The sequence below is a fragment of the Ascidia mentula genome, chromosome 2, assembly GCF_947561715.1.
Source record: "Ascidia mentula chromosome 2, kaAscMent1.1, whole genome shotgun sequence".
Taxonomy (NCBI): Eukaryota; Metazoa; Chordata; class Ascidiacea; order Phlebobranchia; family Ascidiidae; genus Ascidia; species Ascidia mentula.
This window is the reverse complement of record NC_138567.1, coordinates 19033537-19054061: the sequence shown is the minus strand read 5'-3', so window position 1 is coordinate 19054061 and position 20525 is coordinate 19033537. Positions and strand designations below refer to the sequence as shown.

The 20525-nt window shown below is 42.0% G+C and overlaps 1 protein-coding gene and 1 pseudogene across 1 annotated transcript; both read right to left on the bottom strand.

Moving 5' to 3' along the window:
* Positions 1-17346: 17346 nt before the first annotated feature.
* LOC145890326 (uncharacterized) lies at positions 17347-19128 on the bottom strand. Its single transcript, XM_082981323.1, has one exon. It carries the CDS (start codon positions 19126-19128, stop codon positions 17347-17349), a length of 1782 nt encoding a protein of 593 aa, XP_082837449.1.
* Positions 19129-19131: 3 nt separating this feature from the next.
* On the bottom strand, positions 19132-19814 carry LOC145890325 (uncharacterized; annotated as a pseudogene).
* Positions 19815-20525: the final 711 nt, after the last annotated feature.

The window sequence follows — 20525 nt, the reverse complement described above, 5'->3', positions numbered from 1 at the left end:
AAGGTTGTGCGTGCGTCAAATGTGCGCTGTAGTCTGAAACGCGTCAACTGAACAGTGAATGTTTTGAAGATTTCATTAAATACTCTAATGTGGAGCGACAAGTCAAACAGAAGACACAAATGAAAAGGTTTATTATGATTTTATTTAAAAAAAAAACAATTTTAAATGCTATATTCTTGAATTTCAACTGAACATCTGCAATGCTTCTATTGGAATATTGCATCTGTGGAAATAAAGTATAATTTGAATAAGGTAAGAATTACTTTTCTTTAAAGTTCATTTTGTGTCGTCGTTTTTACTCCTCCCAAAAAATGAAATTATTTTATATGATACTATGGATATGGTAGTGTCTGTCGTCATATTACAAAATATTTTCACTTCGTATATTGTTTACATTGGATTTAATAAAAATGGATAATCATGTATGATTCTTGATTGATAAACAAAATTGTTACAAAGCTTTAACACTGCAGATTCTGCAAGGATTGAAGCCACCCTAAATAAGCTGCAAGAAACCAGATACAAATTTCCAAACATATTTTTTGCAAAGTTGAAATCTTTATAAAACACACTAATCTCATGTTAAACAGCATTTGTGTTATATATGTTGTTTTGTATATGCTAATTGTGATGCAATAAACTGTTTCTGCCACTGCCAGACAATGCAAATTTAAATGAACTTCATTTGGGCACAAACATTGCACTCCTTGTCAAAAACAGTGCTATTTGTGTTGTAATCAATTTCTCTTTTTTGTGGTGAACTAAGTGCATTTCAGGCTTTCCCAATAAATAATGTTTGCTTATATGTTGATGGACTGCATTTTTATGTTGTGTTTGAAAAATTCCTACCACGCCCATGTGGTCGTTGGCATTTTTGATAACCCAAATGCCTCGCCAGTAGCCATACGAAACTGGGTTGAACAACATAATACATGTTGAAGAAAACACATTTTACTTAAATAGTATGGTCTTAAAATCACTCTGCAGAAGTGTTACACCTCTCAGTCATTTCAAGTCTATAGCTGTATGTACAAACATTTTGCACAAGTTTTTCTCCAGTTGCCAGCCATTTCGCATACATACATACATATCATCACTCCACAGCTTGATCCATCTGGCTGTTTTGTTCTGTGTGGTATTTCCACAGTATTAATTTTCCAACCAAACTTTGTTGCCATTACACAATTCACCATAGCTTTTGCAGTTTGAACATTGCTGTCTGTTTTTACACATTGCTACTGGGTCTATGTACAGCATTTTTCGACCAGGGACGTCAACTACAAGCAAAACCCAGTGAAAGCCTGAAGAGTTTCAAGGTATAAACAGTGTTTGTTTCCCTGCAATTTCATCCCTTCCCAAACTTTTTTAATTGAAACTTTTCTTTGTAATATTTGAGCCACTGTCGAACAAACAAAGTGTGTGTTGGTGCACACCAGTTAATCGCCACAGGTAGCTGTTAATGACTTCCATCATAAAGCCAACCAACATTAAATCTGCTGTCATGCTTTTTAAGCTCGCAAACTTCAGCTGGTGGCAATGAGTCATCCAGAGATTTTAACTCCAACAAAGAAATTGAATGAGGGCCGTTTTTTAAAATTGTACCAGAAGCTTTGTAACCGGTAACATGGGCTGTGATGTTTTTTTGCATCATTGAGTTTTTGTTCCGAACAACATCCATACAAGCCTCACCAGAAGATTCATGTTGGTCACAGGCTTTTGCTGCCTGTGGGGTTGTTAATTTTACACTTTTCTTTGATCGGGGAAACAAAGTTGTTACTTGGTGCAGCGGCTGCATAAGGTTGGCAAATTGTCCAACCCGTGATGAAAATGGATTGGGCTTTGGTCGCTTGCGGGGCAACTCATCATGGACAGTATTTTCAGAAAGTGTTGTTTTCCGCTTCCTTTTCAATGACTTAAGTTCTGGAGGTTGAGTAATTCTAAACCCAGAATCATATGAACATGCTTTAGAAAACTTAGCCACCATGGCATTGCCATCAGAAATGCCTTCATCCAAAACCTGCTTGGAACTGACATCATACGAAAGGTCTATCAAATGCTTCATTAAATCAATAAACTTTTGATGGCTTTGTTTGCGATCTGAGGTTTTGTTGTCAGTACCGCAGGTTTTGTCGTCAGTTACAATGTTTTCAGGTTGAGTAATTGATTGGTTTGTGGATGAAATCTTGATGTCATTCCAAGACCTTTGTTTGCACTATGATGTAGGGATGGGATGTAATGTTCCAATGCAAGCGACCTTTTGAAATATCTAAAAAAATCACAAATGTAATCAGTTTGTATTGTCATACAATTATGGCTTGATGAACTTTCTTTTAACAAGTAAAACTGAGCTGAAGAGCATGCCTTTCTTAATCATATCAAATGAATTCTTCGAGAACTGAATGAACTTTGTCAATGTGGAGATTTCAAATTTCTCAACTAAATCATTTGCCTGAGTCATTGAACAAGCCGACTGCAACAATTGTTGGATTTATTCTAAAATTAAATTTTGAACTGCACCAATTACCAGTTTTATATTACCTGCAAATTTTGTTTGCTATTCTCCTTTGCTGCTTCTGTTATATTTTGCTAAAATAAACAACCACACATATGCACAAAGCATTGTGTTAAGCTATACAATTTACTAACCATTTTACTTAAACAAGTGAATTCATTCTTCACAAACTTCACAAAATATCTGTCTTCCTGTTGTAAACCTGTATCTTGGCTATTATTAGAGTATTTAATGCTTCCAGACTACACCATAACTGAAATCTAGGCCCAACCCACATTAGAGTATTTAATGCTTCCACGCTACACCATAACTGAAATCTAGGCCTAACCCACATCAGAGTATTTAATGCTTCCACGCTACACCATAACTGAAATCTGGGCCCAACCCACATTAGAGTATTTAATGCTTCCACGCTACACCATAACTGAAATCTAGGCCCAACCCACATCAGAGTATTTAATGCTTCCACGCTACACCATAACTGAAATCTAGTCCCAAACCACATCAGAGTATTTCATGCTTCCACGCCACACCATAATTGATATCTGGACCCAACCCACATTATATTCTTCAAAACATTCACGGTTCAGTTGACGCGTTTCAGACTACAGCGCACTTCACGCATATTTGACGCACGCACAACCCTGTCCATTGTTAAAAGCGATTGTGACGTCATAATCTGGTTTGCGTCGATGCCCCGTTATGTGGTCAATGTATCTTCCAAAGGACGAAGGGCAGCTATAAACGAATCAGTAGACAGACTGTGGGCAACCTCCAGATGAACAGCACGGATTGTAAGGCAGGTGAATATGCAACCGTAACGTTTCACTTCGCTGCGACCCTGCTTCACCAGAAAAGGACCGAAATAGTCAATTCCGACATTGGAGAACGGAGGGTCAGCGATTCCCAAGCGAGCCGACGGCAGATCGGCCATCATCTGCCGACCCGGTTGAGCATTGCGGCGTTGACAAGACAGACATTTTCCAAGCACGCGCCGTACGGCAACACCGCCCTTGATGATCCAGTAGTCTTGTCGAACTGAAGTCCAGGTGTGTCCCATCCCGGAGTGTCCCAACTCTTTCATGATGGGCCAGGATTAATAGGTCAGTCAAATGCGAAGAATGAGACATGATTGCAGGATGTCTCGCGTTGAAACTAATCGGCGCTTTGTCTAAACGTCCACCAACACGGAGCACTTGATCAATCAGAACAGGGTTTAACTTGTACACGGAACGACTGCAGTCAGTCTTTTTCAATCGGGAATTTCCACTTAATGCAGAGAGAAGTGTAGCAAAGCTTTTCCGCTGCTCGTACTTGACAAGTTCCAACTCGGCGATCTTCAACTCAGACAAGTCAATATTAGTTGACGGGACAACTGATAATGTCCTTCGATGTACCAAAAATATCTTAAATCTCATCCACCAAACCACGGCTTTCTTTAATCGATGTAGGCACGAGTAACGTTCAATGATTCGATCCATGGGGTGCTTCGGCTGATGTACGTTAACAGTACAGGAGGATGCAGTCTTCCCCATCGGATTAAATTCCTCAGGAACATCGGCAGCATTTGGCGGTTGCGACGGCCAGTTGGTTTCTGGCTCCAGGAGAAACATTGGGCCTTTTAACCAGCGACTCGAATTGACAAGGGCATCAGCGGATAGACCTCTTGAGGCATCATCTGCGGGATTTAATTTTGTAGGAACGTGTTTCCAATTCGTTATGTCGGTCAGTCGCTCAATCTCTGCCAGGCGATTGGCGACAAAAACTGGAAACCGTTTGGTTGCATTTCGAATGCTTAACAGAACAGCAGTGGAATCACTCCTGAACTTTCAATGGGCAAGTCTAGTTCCTTTCTCATGAGGCGATCCAACCTCGCAGCGAGCACAGCAGCGGTGAGCTCCAGTCGAGGGATTGTCTTCGTGTTCAACGGGGCAAGTCGGGATTTTCCAATCAGAAAAGAACACATCACTGTCCTGTGATCGTCTTTGATGCGAAGATATGACACGGCGCCATACGCATACTTAGATGCGTCAGCGAAATGATGCAGTTGATACTTCAATGGAGGTTTCAGTTCCGAAGACCTGAAGCAACGTGGAACGACAACATTGCTTAAGTGAGGCAACTCAGCAAGCCACCTCTTCCAGTTATCGGATATCAATTCCGGAATGCCGTCATCCCAATTCAGTTCCAATCTGCACAAGTCCTGCAGCAATAACTTGGCCCTTAGAATCACGGGAGATACGAAACCCAGAGGGTCGTAAAGTGAACTGACAGCTGAAAGGATTCCTCTACGCGTGTGCGGCCTGCTCGGTAGTTTGACTTTGAACCGAAATGCATCCTCCGCAACAGACCAATGAACACCAAGGACTCTCTGTTGCGTAGCATCATCGAGGCAACGCGATTTCACAACCTTTGCTCGATCGTTTTCGGGAACCGACTCCAAAACGCGCTGTTCGTTAGAAAGCCACTTTGTCAAGCGAAATCCTCCTCTGGCTAGCAGGTCTTTCAAACGAAGACGAACAGCGATAGCAGTTTCTATATCCTTGACGGATGCGAGGCAGTCGTCCACATAAAAATTGCGCCACAAAACGGATTCAACCTGTGGATCAAAGTTTTTCCGAATAAATCTGCGGTCTGCCTCAGACAGAAGGTGGCGCAACTCGGAGAGGACGTTGCACCAAATAAGTGCACTTTCATCCGGTGAGGCGTCGGTGTACAGGTCAGATCTCCACCGGGCCACCAGAGAAATCGAAGTGCATCGCGATCACGGGGTTCCACCTGAACCTGGTGGAACATTGCCTCGATGTCGGCAATCAAGGCAACTGGCTGACAGCGAAAACGGGTTAGCACGCCAACCAAACTGTTTACAAAATCAGGACCTTGCATCAGTGCGTCGTTCAGTGAGACGCTTCTGCTTCGGGCAGCACAATCAAAGACCACACGAAGCTTGTCAGGCTTGTGTGGGTTAAATACTGGGTGGTGAGGCAAGTACCAGATGCGATTGTCTGTCACGACCTTGTTGTCGGGAATTTCTTCAGCGTATCCTTTGGATATGTACGTTTGCACCGTGTCTACGTATCCCTTTTGCAGAACATCGTTGTTGGAAAATCGTTTTTTCAAACCGACCAGTCGCTTTTCCGCCATCTGGCGGCTGGGTGGCAACTTTTCGATTCCAGGTCTCCATGGTAATGGGAGCTCAAAATGTCCATCTTGGTGCTTCACCGATGCCTTCATCATGTCATAAACAATTCGATCTTCCCTGGATGTGGGTATGTTGAATACTGATGTTCCGTCGCCAAAGTCGCTCTTCCACAAACACTCTATCTCCCGTTGGAACATGACTTGTGCAACCTTTAAAAAACGGACATGTGCTTCGCTCCTTGCAGACGATCCAAGTGCGGGACCAAAGAGTGACCAGCCAAGAGATGTATTTACAGCACAAGGTGTCCCCTGCGGTCCAGAACGTGTACACTGTACGTGGAAGGCTGCGGGGTTATCGGCTCCGATCAGTATCGTCACAGTTCCCCCTTCCAGGCGACGCAGGGGCAACTCCTTGAGGTGGTTGAACTCCGCAAGCTTCTTCGCATCAGGGATCCTATTCGGCGACACGGGAATTTTGTCGATGGACAGCACTTCCGGCAACAACAACGGCTCTCCGTCATCAAGCGGCATGACGGTGAAGGACACAGTGGAGCCTTGGTACACTCGCGATTGATCTGTCAGAGTGCTCAGACAAATCTTTCGATCCTTGGATTGCAGACCAAGTTTATCAATCAGACCTTGTTCGCCCTTGATCAAGAAAAGCGTACGTATTTACCTCGATGTCGTTGTGTCTGACCTTTACGGGAACGACGTTGAGGTAGACTCCGCAGTTGTCCGTTGTAGCTTCCATTATCGTTGCCGATTGTTCTACCGGCGGTGGCTTCGGGGCAGGGTTCTCTGTAATCTTGCCGGGTCGCCTCTTCTGAAAGGCGCCATGCAACTTTGTGTGGTGAAAAGTGCCAGTGCAACCTTCTACCGAGCATGGCTTGCGAATCGTGCATTTCCCGCAACGATGACCTGAACAAAGGCATTTAAAACACAATCCATTTGTGACAACAAACCCGCGTCTATCCTGGGGAGACATTCCGTCGAATTTCGGGCACTTGGACAGGTCGTGAGGCTTGTTACAGCACGCACATGAAACGGGAGTAGGTGGGTTTTGACTTCGAGGCTGACTGGATGTCGACGACGAGACGTTGTACGCAGCAGCACGAGGACCCTTCTTTACCGAAACAGGGACGGGTTTTTCGTGCACGCTTTCGTAGACAGCCTCGACACCGAACAACGAGTTGGCGATGCGCGCTCGCTCTACGGCAAAATTTGTAAAGGCGAGATATCCGGCTTGGGATCCAGTCTCGTCGAGCACTTGAACGGAACGTTCGATCCACTTCTCTTGAAGCCGGAACGGCAGTTTTCGAATTAGCTGTCTTAACGTATCCAAGGAGTTCAAGCTCGCGTACTCCTCAATATCTTCGAGTGAGCTGCGACACTTTTCTAAAAGGTCAGAAAATTCCATCAGGTCTTTTGGTCGACCTTGCTTGACTGGCGGAAATTGTTTGAGCCGACGTTGACATGCGTTGGCAATAATATGGGTTTGTCCGTAATCGTATTCAAGTCGGGAACGGGCTTTCGAGTATCCTGAGATCTTATCCTTGCTGTAGATCTCAAGTTTAGCAGCAATGAAGTCTTCGCAGAATTGCAACAAACAAACTAGCCGTGAATCTTGGGACTTCGTTCGGCTATGAACATGGGACTCAATAGCACGAACAAATGACCAGTAGTTCAACGGATCACCATCAAACTTTTTGACCGCGGGCTGGGGCAAAACGATTCGCTGTTGTATGAAGTCCTCTTCTGGGACGTATCTACGCGACGGAGAGACAACATCCTGTATGTTCGACGGAAAGGGATCAGGACCTTAATATGACTTAGCAACGGGTGCGCTGACAGATTGCGGGAAAACGGCTTCGTGTCCACTCAAGTTGGGTGTGACCGTGGCACGACAGGGACAGCAGGTTGGTATAAAGCATTTACCGGCGCACTATTGAACTCAGGTCGGAGCCCCCCGACAGAGGAACTTGTCACGGAAGGATGTCTTTGGTCACACTGCAGGGGATCTCCAGCAATGGATTCTTCCTCCCACGCACGTACTTCAGCCTCGGCCATCTCAACCTCGTCGTCGACCTGTTTTCTTCTTCGTTCAGCATCAAGTTCTGCTCGACGCCTTGCAAGGTCAGCATCAAGTACTGCTTGACGCCTTGCAAGTTCAGAATCTTCATTGACTTGACGCTGTGACACCCGAGCCAATTGAAGTTTAACACGAGCGGCTATTCTTTGACGGGTAATCGAGGATGTGGAGGAAACATTGCTATGTACGTCAACATGTGAACTCGACGATCGGCTTGATATAGTCTTCCGACGCCCAGTTGACTTCTTGGCGTTGGCAAACCACTCCGCAACATCGAGTTCACGTTTTGCGCGCTGGCAATCCTGTCTTGCTAGAGCTAATTCTTCGCTGTTTTCAGCAAGCGGCGCATAGGCATCAATCAGGTCGGAAAAACACTTCTCCAACTGTGGCAGGTATTCTTTAACAAGCACAGCGTTGTCAATTTTCAGCATTAACTCTCCAACACGCAGACAAGATTGTTGCCATGCGTGCGCGCAGCTTGATACTAGCAAAACCGCCGGGTCCTCGACTGGAAGACGAAGACGGTGAAGCAGAATCACACATTTCAAATGGTAATAAATCCAACTGGTTCGAAACGGGCTGAGAATAAATCCAACTAGTTCGAAACGGGCTGAGAATAAATCCAAATAATTCGATGGCTGAGAATAATCCAAATAATTCGAAACGGGCTGAATAATGAATCCAAATAATTCGAAACGATGTTACGCTGCCCTTGGCAGTGCGGGTGGGCGTGACTCCTGCGCCCGGACAGTGCAACAGGGGGTTTTCTATAATAGTCGTAACGCGCAACCCTCTTCCAAGAAAACGAACAAATCCGCTTTATTTTGACGGAGCTGCGGTTTCTACATAAATAGTTGTATAATTAGCGACCAAAAACAAACACACAGAAATAAGCAAATTCTGCTTTCCGAATTATTATAGCACCAGAGTCACAAATTTCGGGAGATTTCAGATCAACCAGTCAGCGGAAAACATTGGCATTTAAATTATCTTTATGCAATAGGCTATTCAAATAGAAAATACATTTACAATAGGTCAGCAGCACTGGTAGACAATAACAAGTCAACAGCAGTGGCAGGTAGCAGTGTTCCACTAAGACAAATGTTCGTGTGACGCAACAACGGCACATTGAGATGACGTCAAACAATCACAACATAGAAAACACACACACAGCATACTAGTGGCGATGTAATCATGATATTTTTGTTATTTCACCAGAATTAAAAATTGTTTTACTGTTTATTTGGCATTCTGAAGTTCGTTCTTCAAATTATCTTTCGTGGCATTAGACTTATTACTCCGCACGCATTGCAGTGACTGGAGTACATGATATTCCGGTACAACTAGTAAAAATCGCTAATACAACTCGCACACAGTTTATGCTGAAATTACAGGCAATAAAATGTTTCACAGTAGCAAAAAAAAAATTATATTGTTACTAGGTATCAGCATGGAACATTCCACCATCTCAACAATAGCAGAGCTTCACAATCATATAAATCAAACTCAAATCATGTTTATTTTGCGCGAAAAAGCAACTACGCAGATGAACAATATACAAAGAAATAAAACGGCATGCCCATGTAAAGGTGATTTCCTCACGAATAATGAGATTGCAGCCAGTCGCACTGGGAAGGAAAGTGGCGCTCCAAGGTCTGAAACGACAACGGATCCTACGGCAGTAAATTATACAGTGGATAAAAACACAATAAACGACAAGAGAACTAGAAAGAAAAGGTAAACGGGCTGCTAACAGGGTCGTTAAAATATTTAATATCAATCAATCAGCTGCGTTATTTTTTTCTCTACGCTCGGGAATCGGATTTAACTGGCGCAACAATTGGTAAATTTCTAGACGCTTCAAACCTGGATTGAATCAGGCGTCTCTGGCACAGAACGAGCCGCCTACAGCTCTGGCGTAATTCATATCGTAACAAAAATAAAAACAAGACACGCGCTGGCCACGTGGCGCTCACCACTACTACAAAACAATGTAGTAGTCCTAAAAAGTTCCGGGCTGACTAAACAAGTGTGGTCAAGCCTTCTCTGCACTTATATATGAAGGGTAAGTTCCAATGAATATGGTTAAGCCTTTCGAACACTTTCCTTGACCAACCAGAATGTTATTCAAAAGGGTCAAAGGACGGGTGAAAAGCACGAGTGTGTTGTCCGGAGTTATCGTACTTAACTGGAGAGGCGATCTCTCCATGGAGTCAGCGGATACTACACGAGTAAAGGTGACGTTCTCGCAGGTCGTTGATCAGGGTCATAAGATGTACGTATAGGTCCAGGAGGGCTGGAAAACGCACGGAAAGCAACCGAATTATGATCACGCCTGAAAGATGGCGATCCTGTAGGGATTGGCGAATTCCGTAGTGTTTGTCGTTCGTTACGTTGTGGGTTGCAGAGGGCTAGTGGGGCTGCCCTTTTCGGCATGACAGGTTAGTTAGGGATCGGGATAGCAAGGTAGGGTTTAGAGTTGGTCCGTGTGTGTAGTGTATCAGCTTGTTGGTTGTGGTAACATTGTAGGTATAGAGAGCGGAGGAGTGATTGAAGGCCGACTGTTCGTAACCAAAAAGTGGCACCAACATGGCCCACGTGGCACAAATCCCACCAAACTGGCACCAGCATGGGACCAATGTGACACCGTATTTGTGGATAATGCAGTTGTTATTTAAAAAAGAGCAGTTATACAGCACTAATTAGTTGTGCACCTTGGTGTTAATCAACAACCTATTACGTAAGAAAGGGGCAGCTAAGCACCTCCTTAATATAGTTATGAATTGCTTTTACAAATTCACTGAAATTATTGCTAGAAGAGGACATGCGCTTGGAGAATCCCCATATAAGGGCATGGCACCATAGAAATCATAGCATGGCAGCAACATGGAACGTATTTATGTTTGCAAAGATGCATTTACAGATTATGCATAATGGACTATTTATCTGACAAGATCGTTATCGGCCCTAATACTTCATGACGCGGAGCTCTATGGCACTGTTGGTTTATATTTTGCTTGGTGTTTCCACTTTTATTACCACAAAGTGGAAGTTTTGTCGGTTTTTACTGACAAGATCGTTGTAGGTCACACCATAGCTGCACTGAAACAGGACCCTGTCTGCAGCTCACTATAAAATACACGACTGTCTCTATTACTTTGTAATAAACATGTTTTTTTAACGCATATTGTATTGAAAACAGCAGTTCATAAGTGGAATAATTAACTTTGTAATTGTATTTAAGCATTAGCAATTATATCTCCGCTAACATCATTCAGCTTTCTTAACAGAAAGTATGTGTATTGCTGTACAAACAAAGATAAGACTATTTTTTATTCTTAGTTTTGTGTTTATGTATTACTTCAATTACACATTTTTATTTACTGTAAATAACTTCAATGCAATTTGCCAACTTGTGCGACCATGCGAGAAATTGGCCACTCAGAAGTTACATGCCTTATCAAACCGAAACAAGGTAGGGTTCCTCTATTTCCCGGATTTGTTTACTTCCCGGGATTCCGAAAAAAAAATTGACATTGTTTTCGTGCGTAATTACATTATTCAAACGACTAAAATTAGTCTATTACACACGCAAACATTTAATTTTGCAAGTTCCCAGGGTTAAGCTACAAAACGTAAAAACAAATAAACAGAATTTTTGTACCGCTAGGTTGCGCCCAAAACGTTGTCGTTACAAATCCGTATCAACGACGTCTTTTGTAGTCCAAGTTTCCGCCATAAAACTGATTTAACTTTAACGTTTGTTTGTTGCAAAAAATTTGCAACATAATTATTTTTTTTTGTATTTTACGCAGCAAAGAAGAAAAAACAAATTAGATAATTAACACTATGCGAAAAATACACAATATAAACACAACACAAATACAATTTTAAAATTGGATGTGCGGCAACCAGTTCCTTGAAATGTTTCTAAAGTGGTGACCCGACTTGCAACTTGTTTGGGGGAAATGTTTTTTCCAACGACTTTTCGCTGCTGATGGAAACTTCTTGGTTGATATCCATTTCTTCACTTGTTAATGTTGATGCATCAGTTGGAAAAAGCTTCATTAGAATTAATTTCGAACTGTTCGACAGGGTCGTGTGCAAGAACTTGAGATGACCTACAATAACACTGTTTCGGGGTTGCGTTAAGCGATTTTTAACGGATGACAGCACCTCACGGCAAATTTGACTTTGTTCCAACTGCGAAAAAATAAATCGGAAGGCACCATCAGCTGTCATCAACGTTGCATTCTGCGTGGAAATTTTTTTTAAAGCCTGTTCAACAGGAGACAGACTTTTTGTAACACTTTCCAGTAACTTTAACTCCGCTGCAGATACCGCAACGTCAATGTTAAAATCAATTACTGCCTTTGCCTCCTCGTTCTTTATGCGTAAATATGTCTGGATCATGTACAGTAAACTGTTCCACCTAGTTTTGCAATCCAAGCTTAATTGAAGTTCGTTACCAAGCGCTTCCTTCACGAAATCTTGCAGTTTATCATTTTTAAGAAAAGAATGCCGAAACGTCCTTGCCAGTTTTCGTACTTTTTCTACGGCCACAAAAATCTCTTGTCTTAGAATGGCACACTTTCATCTCTTGTCTCTTCCTAGCCTGATACGGTAGACAAATCGTCTGTGTCGGAATCTTCCCCGGTAACCGTTGTGACGTCATCGGTATCTTCTTCAGTTGCTTCTTGCGCTGTTTCGGGAATGGGATTTTACGACCCGATGGTAATTGGTCGCCACTTTCCGACATCCTCCTGTTCATTATTGGACTTCGGAATCAAAGTATTGCTGCTTTCGTTCAGTTGCTTGGGGACTTTTCCTACACGCAACCAGATGCTGAAGATCCTGCAAAGGACCTTTGAACGCATCAGCTTCAGATGTTGAATCTTGACCTTGATCGAACATTCTTGCTCAGTAGTCTGTCGATTTTCGCATTCACAATTTGCTCACTGGCTGGGGTAACTCGTCTTCGAACCTTCCAATATAAACTTTCTCAACCTCCTCGATGCTTTAGGATTGAGAGGCGCGTCATCGAGCAAGATCTTCGCGAGTTTGGATCGATTTCTTATCCAGAGCTTTTGTTGGAGAGCATATTCCTCGCGTTTGATCTCCGATGGCTTCCTGCGCACATCATCTCGATCTTTTCTCACCCCCTTCCTCTTTTTCGTTAGGTTGCACCCGAGGACAAAAATCTTAGGATACTTAGTAATCTATCTTCGGTCGGATTTTACTTCATTACAAGTTGACTTCAAAAATAAAAATATTGGGATCTACCCAAAACTGCAGATGCAAGCCTAGCGATCACTAACTTTCGTAATAACACTCAGGATCAGTTTGATCGCGAATATATATTTCGCCCCAAGGGCATCTTCAGTTCTTTGCAGTAAACAACACAATATATGATATTTAAGGACTAGCAATGCTACTGTGCAAGGCAAAACACTGAGTTACCACCAGCTTTGCATTAAAAAGTAAGAGAATTACGATCACGGTGGAGAAACAACATCTGACGCAGATAGAGATAAGGGACGCGCCGATAAGACGAACGGCGTAGACCACGTTAAAACACACACGAAAAACATGTGGTTGTTCAACAAAAATACATAAAAGCAATCCGCAATGTTCGGTTGATTTACAAAAGTGGACTGGTGCTGGGTTACATAGTGCTTTAGCAACGTTTTCATCCCCTTTGTCAATGGAAAAGCTCCTCAGCGTGCACAAGGCTATACATATATGCCATAATTCTGGCAAGTGAGGGAACCTTCAGAATATGCAAGGCAGTGTCGGTGATGCTGAAGTGTTCTTTCTTTTTCTGTGAGGTTCATCTCCGTCCTTTTTGTCCGCGTCGGGGATAGTAGGGTTGGTATCATCTTCTATCCACTGCAATGCCTTTGTTGTACCATTTACGTTGCAATCTGTCTAGGCTGTCGCAGAAATCCTCTTCGCGTTTATTCGTCCTGCGAAGTCTGATTGCCTCACCTTTTACGTTCGCCCTGTAGACCGACATTACAACACTTTTATGCAGTTTACAACATTTCGGAACTAAATTGGGGCAAAATTGCTTTTCGCAAGCACTGCACGACGATCTAAAGAAAGTCGAGGAGTAGGAGCCATCTCCAATTAGTTTTTCATCCATGCTATGTCGCATACGCATTCAAGCGTAACAGTTTTTCGCCCTTCATGTCCATAGTTTAACCTTAAGAACGGATTGGCAAAGTGATAATAGAATCACTATAAAGAGATGACTACAAAATAACAAAATGGTCAGAACATGTTGTAACAGTCCTTGCCTGTCAGGCCACAACTTATAATCCTGGTGCTTTTGTAAGGGTGTTTGTGTCTTGACAAGGGTTATATGTAAAATGTACTTGGACTTCCAGAACCCCTTTGGCATATAATGCATGAACATGCAGAACACTGTTTCATTTGGGTTTATCAATGCATCCACAGCACTCTTGTCCGCTTTCTTTTAAACATAACAGCTATGCATAAAAGGATGAGAAAGGCATAGGCTGTGTAATCCACTTGCACAGTATTAAAACGTCCCTTGGTACAGAATAAAAACACATTGGTTACGCGCGTTAAATTAAAAAAAAAGCTACTAAACCCTGCTGCATAGTATCAAGTGAAACTAACAAAAGTTTCAAATTGCAGTCAGCTGATTTATTAGTAGGCTAATCGTGAAAAGTCGATTTCGCCTGGACGGGCATCCACAGTTTCGCCCAATATTTTTGCAATGGCACGATCGCCCCACCGCGCATGTCCGCGATCATTAGGTTTGTAGACTTGCTGGATGTCGCGATTTGGCTTGGGTAGTTTGGTACCCATTGACCGAAAGGTACCACAAAGTGGAAATCTGTGTGCCTGCTAGTCTACCAGCCAGCATGTGCCACGGTCACCAGCTGCACTAATGCGACCTTACAGGTCGAAACCTGTCTGCAGCTCTCATTGACTATTATGGCTCTTTTGCGCATCTGATATAATTCTAGTGGTTTTGTAAATTTTAATTTTGCACTACAGGTTACGGTTTTCGGGTGTTTATCTGGGCCTACTCCAATACTGTAAGTTGCCAATTTCTATTACATTTAATCAGTTGGACAGTGGGCAAGCAGAGTTATAATAGAATAATAATAAATTCTGTCCAATCACGCTGTTGAAACAGGAAGAAGAATATTTTAGTGACCGATCAACCGACTGGTGGGCAAAGGTTTTCAAATCATTTTTAGAATGTAAATGGGTTTGAAACTTTAGAATCAAATTACTATGTAATGCTTGTATTTACCAGTTGAAAGGGTTATATCTTTTCATACACATTTTGAGGATTACTAATGGCATGAATAATTTGTTTCCTGTATGATAACGCCACAGTGTCACTGACAGGATTGCTGTGTTTACCAACACCAGTTGTTGTCATCTGTTGCACATACAGGTCCAAAAAATCCTTACTATAAATGTGGATGTCATGTGAGCTTTAAAACATAACACAACCTTGTGGCAGTATTTGGACACATCTTATCCCTTGGTTGTCGTGAAAAAATTATTCTTTTGCTACATCTGGATGTTTCTGTGGTTGGTAACATTAACAAATGTTTGCCCACAATCTGGTACAGGGTACAAATGTGTCCTTGCTTGATGTCTGGTAACAAAATACTCTTGGTGTGTCATAATAAAAAGAAACATTTGTCAGCAGACCAAGTTGTAGGATAGAATTCGGTTCAGTCACAAAGCCAAATATTTAATTAATCCAATTTTTTATTTAGTTTTGTGCACCTTTTTTTGCCTTTTCTTTGACCATAAGATAGCAAAGTATAGTAAAACAAACTGCAAAGAAAGAAAAGGCACCACAAAATACATTTGAAGAAGGTTATACAAATGCATGCAAAAGTTTATGACTTAAAACAATTTTTGCCTAAATTTTTTTTTTTTTTTTGTTATGAGATGTTCTATTTTGCCGCATGGGCAGAAAAAATAAAATAAACACATGATGAATTTTGATATTCTCTTTTTGGTGTAATTACTCTGAGAACCTTTGTGTACTCGTTTTACTCTCCTACAAACTTTTTTCCCAATCTTGTGAGCTAGATGTAGAATGTCTCCTTTTCTTGTAAAGCTATTAGTTTTGTTTTTCTTTGTGTTATCACAGATAATAATCACCATTAAGTAACGTTAAACACGTATGCCAAAAAAAACTTAACGTCCCCTTCTTAAAACATACATACTGACATAACCATGAAGAATAGACGTTTACTTGCTTAGCATAGTGTTATAGACAAAACATGCTTACAGCAGTTAGACTTCTACCATGATTTACTCCTCAACAAGTAAATTAGAAACCAACCTGACAAAAGCAAAAGTGATCGCGGTGCAGCGTACCAATTGATTCCAGTCGGTAATAAATACTAAATTCGACTCTGAGACCAGACTTACGTTTGCAAGTGCGAACTTCTAGCGCGGCTTAGTTAATTGTCCAAGACTAATGGGATGGCAGCATAAAATGACCGAGAAAAGTGCGAACGGGTATTTGATAGCAACCTTTTTTTAAATAAACACCAACTTTACACAATTAACAAAACTACACGTGGCCCAGCGCTATCATCTTAATGGGATCAATTGCGTGATGGCCCATCGCTATCAAAATCTATAGATATCGTATGCGTTGCCCAGCTGAGTTCGAACTCGAACGGTCTGAGGTGCTTCATTCATGTGCAGACATTAAAAAGTAATTGGAGTTGTCCTCAGAAGCGTCCTACAATTCTCTAGGTGACTAGAGTTCTTCTGTGGCAAACATCATTCGATCCGGTTAAAAGAAGCAAATGCTACGGATTAGAGCATCTTAGGCGACGGCAGGCTTGCAGCGTACAAGTAGGATTCCCAGTCGCTGCTTTGCTGAAGCTAAAGTCTGTTTGCGTGTTCTTGCTGATATAGACTACTGAATTAAAAGCATGGAAACACACGATTGCAATTACCAGGTGGCTTAAGTTTAACTTGTTTCAAGCGCGTTTAACACGTGACTGAATTGCAGCGAATTTAACTATTAAAAGAACGTGCGAACGTTTACAGCGCGATGGCAAGAATAACGACAGGGCCGAGAGAATACGAGCGACTGAGAGAGCGAACAATTACTACGAGGGCGTTTTATAACAAACATTCAGGAAAAACGTGGTTGTCCAGCAGGGTATCAGCAGCTTGGTTTGAACTCTGCAGGAAGGCTTAGCTCCGCCTGCATCCTTTCCGTCTAGTGTTCCAGTATTGAATTTCAGGAAACATGCGGCGTGGTCAGAACTAGGCCAGGGAAAACATGCGTGTTGCCACACATGCCCCTTCCTTGTCAAGATGATAGTTTCTATCCGAAATCCGGTAATGTCTTGTCGTTAGGTTGTTGTGCGGTGAATCGAGTTGAATTGGCTTGCTGCTTTGCTGGTCATCGTCTGTGTTTCCGTCGTGGTCGCAAGCTGTCACGGTGGATTATTTTTCTGTGTAAAAAAATGAAAAACTGGCAGTAAAATGCTCAAAAGGAATGCATGCATATTTACAAGAAAATCCGATCAATTAATTAGGCACGTCCGGGTAACTGAGGATAGCGTTAAGCGTTGGCCTATAAGCGTTGGCCTATTCGCTCAGAGTTTCCACTACGGGTCGATAATTCATAGTCCGTAATATTATTTGCATTGTCCGACTCATCAGGCGGTTGGCTAGGTGTGGTTCTATAAGTACGGACTTTATCTCCAATGGCATTCCAAACTATGGGAACATAATACTTAGATGCCCAGAATGTCAAAACACCACCCCATATCATGGCCAAAAAGAAGAATATCGTAAAAATACCACATAAGATGGGGTTAGTAATCTCACTGATTGCTGAGATAAAAACATTTGTTACCACGTTCTGTGCAGTCTTGGCAACGTAACCCATGTCGGCGTCTACGTTAGACTTAAGATTAGAATTAATAAAATGATACAACTTGTCGTGCGTCAGTCGTGCTTGACTTAATGCCATAAGCATAGAGGTCATGTCGTCAAGACCAGTAGAAGGTCTAGGGTGTTCCGACATTATAGACTGGAAATCGACACTATAGGGGGTATAATGAATTGGAGTTATTCGTGGTTGCAACTCACGAACCTTTGTATTTACATGAGCTAAAGTATAATTCTCATATGTATAATACTTTCCCTTTACTTTAAATGTCATGACTCGTCCAGGGATGTAATTCTCAAGAAACTTTACGTTCTTGTAGACAAACCCGTCGCGATACAACTGGCCTTTAACACTTTTACCAGCTGCATTACGAAATTCTATGACGGGACGAGTTGCGAAAAGGTTGCCGACACGTAAATCGTGCAATATAATACCACTAATATCCTGGCAACTCAGTTCAGTTATAAGATCACCTATTGTTATGGCAGCTTTGGGTTCGCCGAGGAGTCCACTGAGAGATTCTCCTGGATATTGCCTGGCCAATAAGGAGTAGATTGTGGTTAACACAGAGTTCATCTGACATTCCATGTAATGAAGCTCTGCAGTCAGGTGTACGAACTTCTCATTCACAACGTCACCGACTTCTGTAACAAATCTAGCATCAGGGTTTCCTGTGATTCTACGAATATTATTATTCATAACAGTGGGCGACATTTCTAAAGTCGAGCAATTGTGATAGGCAAGAATTAACCCACCAGGATCACAAAACGTATTAGTTCCATAGCAATTAGAAGTACCCGGGGGACATTGTGCCTCATGATGAATACTTATTCCCAATTCTTTAATTTCTAAACGATAAGGTTTGTCTTGGCCTTTGTTATAATGAAGGGACATTTTATGTACACCTAAAGGAGTGGTATTTGGACAATCAATGTCAGAGGGAGGATCCCAAATAAAGGTTCTAGTGCCAACAGTACAGAAACCTTTCTTCACATCACAATTGGACAAAAGTCCAATAGCACTTTTCATTTGTTTTTGCAAATGATCATAAAGAATATCCGACTTAGTCAGTAAAGCATTCACAACACTACCGTGTGCCGAGGTAGGCCATTTATACTCTACTGTTAGTTTATTTTCCGTAGTCCAGGACGTTTCCGTGATCGGTTGTAATGTCCCGATGTTGTCTGCAACCAGATTTCGTTTCCATCCCTCGCAGACGTTTGGAACTGGAGGGGAACCTGCTTTTGTCGTAATTTCGTGAGTTTTAGCTCCGAAGAAATAATGAACACTATCAAAAGAGTCTATGTTAGTTTGACACATGAATATTGGAATTTTAATTGGGGGGACATTACGGTGGCAGGATGTGGGTTCAACCACACTATATTCGCCACGTGAACTTGTTTCGTGGCATAATTTAAATTGTACTTCACCTCTCACGGAAACAACACTTTTTATGAACATGGCTTATTGTCTGAATCTTAATGGTTTTCGGATTTCGCGACCACGTCTGGTGAACGTTGTTGGTTCCGGTGTTTCTGGTGTCTCGAAATCTGTAACAAGAGGTAGATTAGATTGGTCTAATACGGTATCCTGAGTGTCCTGAACAGTATCTAGTGTGCCAGAATCCGAAGGTATGTTATTAGGCAAATGAGCTACTTTAATCCTATCAATGGAAACACTATCTTCCCGTCCGGACATAGCCAATACAAAGTATTTGTCATGCTTTTCTAAGACTTTGTATGGTCCTTTGTAATGATTTTGAAGTGGTGTTCTGTGGCCTCTTATTTTAACAAAGACATGGGTACACGTTTGAAGATCCTTGTCCAGGTAAGATTTGCGAGGTGGTTGTGGTCGTCTTGCTGAAAAGGTTAGATTTGACATAAGGATGAAAGTTGTGTTGCGTATTCTGAACGGTGAGAGACAGATGCAGTATCTTCAAAGAATTCCAAAGGTAATCTTAAAGTGGTTCCAAAAACCAATTCGGCCGGGGAACAATCTAATTCCTGGTTGTAACTAGCGTGTATACCCAACATTACCAAACCTAAATTTGAATGCCAGTCCATTGGTCTTGCTTTAAGAGCTGCCTTTAATCTTCGATGGGTGTTCTCGATCAGGCCATTTCCGATTGGGTGATAGCTCGTGCTATTACATAATTTAATTCACAAAGATCCGTAAATAAACCGGAAACAAAATTAGATCCTCGATCTGTTGTTATACGAAGAGGAACTCCATGCCGCGAAATCCAATTGAGTAGAAATGCATCAGCACAATTACTAGCAGAAATGTTAGTGAGAGGAATAGCTTCTAACCACCTTGTGAATCTATCAATGATAGTAAAGATATAGCTATAACCATTAGAATTTGGTAAAGGTCCTACGACATCCAAATTAAGATCGGTAAAACGCTCCTGTGGCTCAATATAACTTCCTAGCGGCGCAGTGTTATGCCTTTGTACCTTTGCGGCTTGACATTGTAAACAAGTTTTACACCACTCATGGATATCTTTTCTCATACCTGGCCAAACGTACCGTTCTCCAATCAATTTCTCAGTAATTCTAATTCCAGCATGTGATAAAGAATGAACCGTGTTGAAAATTTGTTTTCTAAAACCAGTAGGAACAACCAACCTAAAAACACCTGTGGAAATATCTCCAATGAGATCGACATTAATTTCTGGCCATCTTCGTTTCACAAGTTGAAGAGACCTACAATCCTGTTCTAGCAAGTTCTGAAAGCGCAAAGTGTCCTGTTCTACTGACAACTCGTGAAAGTCGATTGTCTCCGGAAATTGACAAACAATCCGCGACAACATTTTGTAAACCTTGGATGTGTTCAATCTGAGATGTAAATTGTGAAAT

Excerpts from the sequence above, each read along its gene's own strand:
- LOC145890326 (XM_082981323.1), bottom strand. The coding sequence starts at position 19,128 with ATGTTCATAAAAAGTGTTGTTTCCGTGAGAGGTGAAGTACAATTTAAA.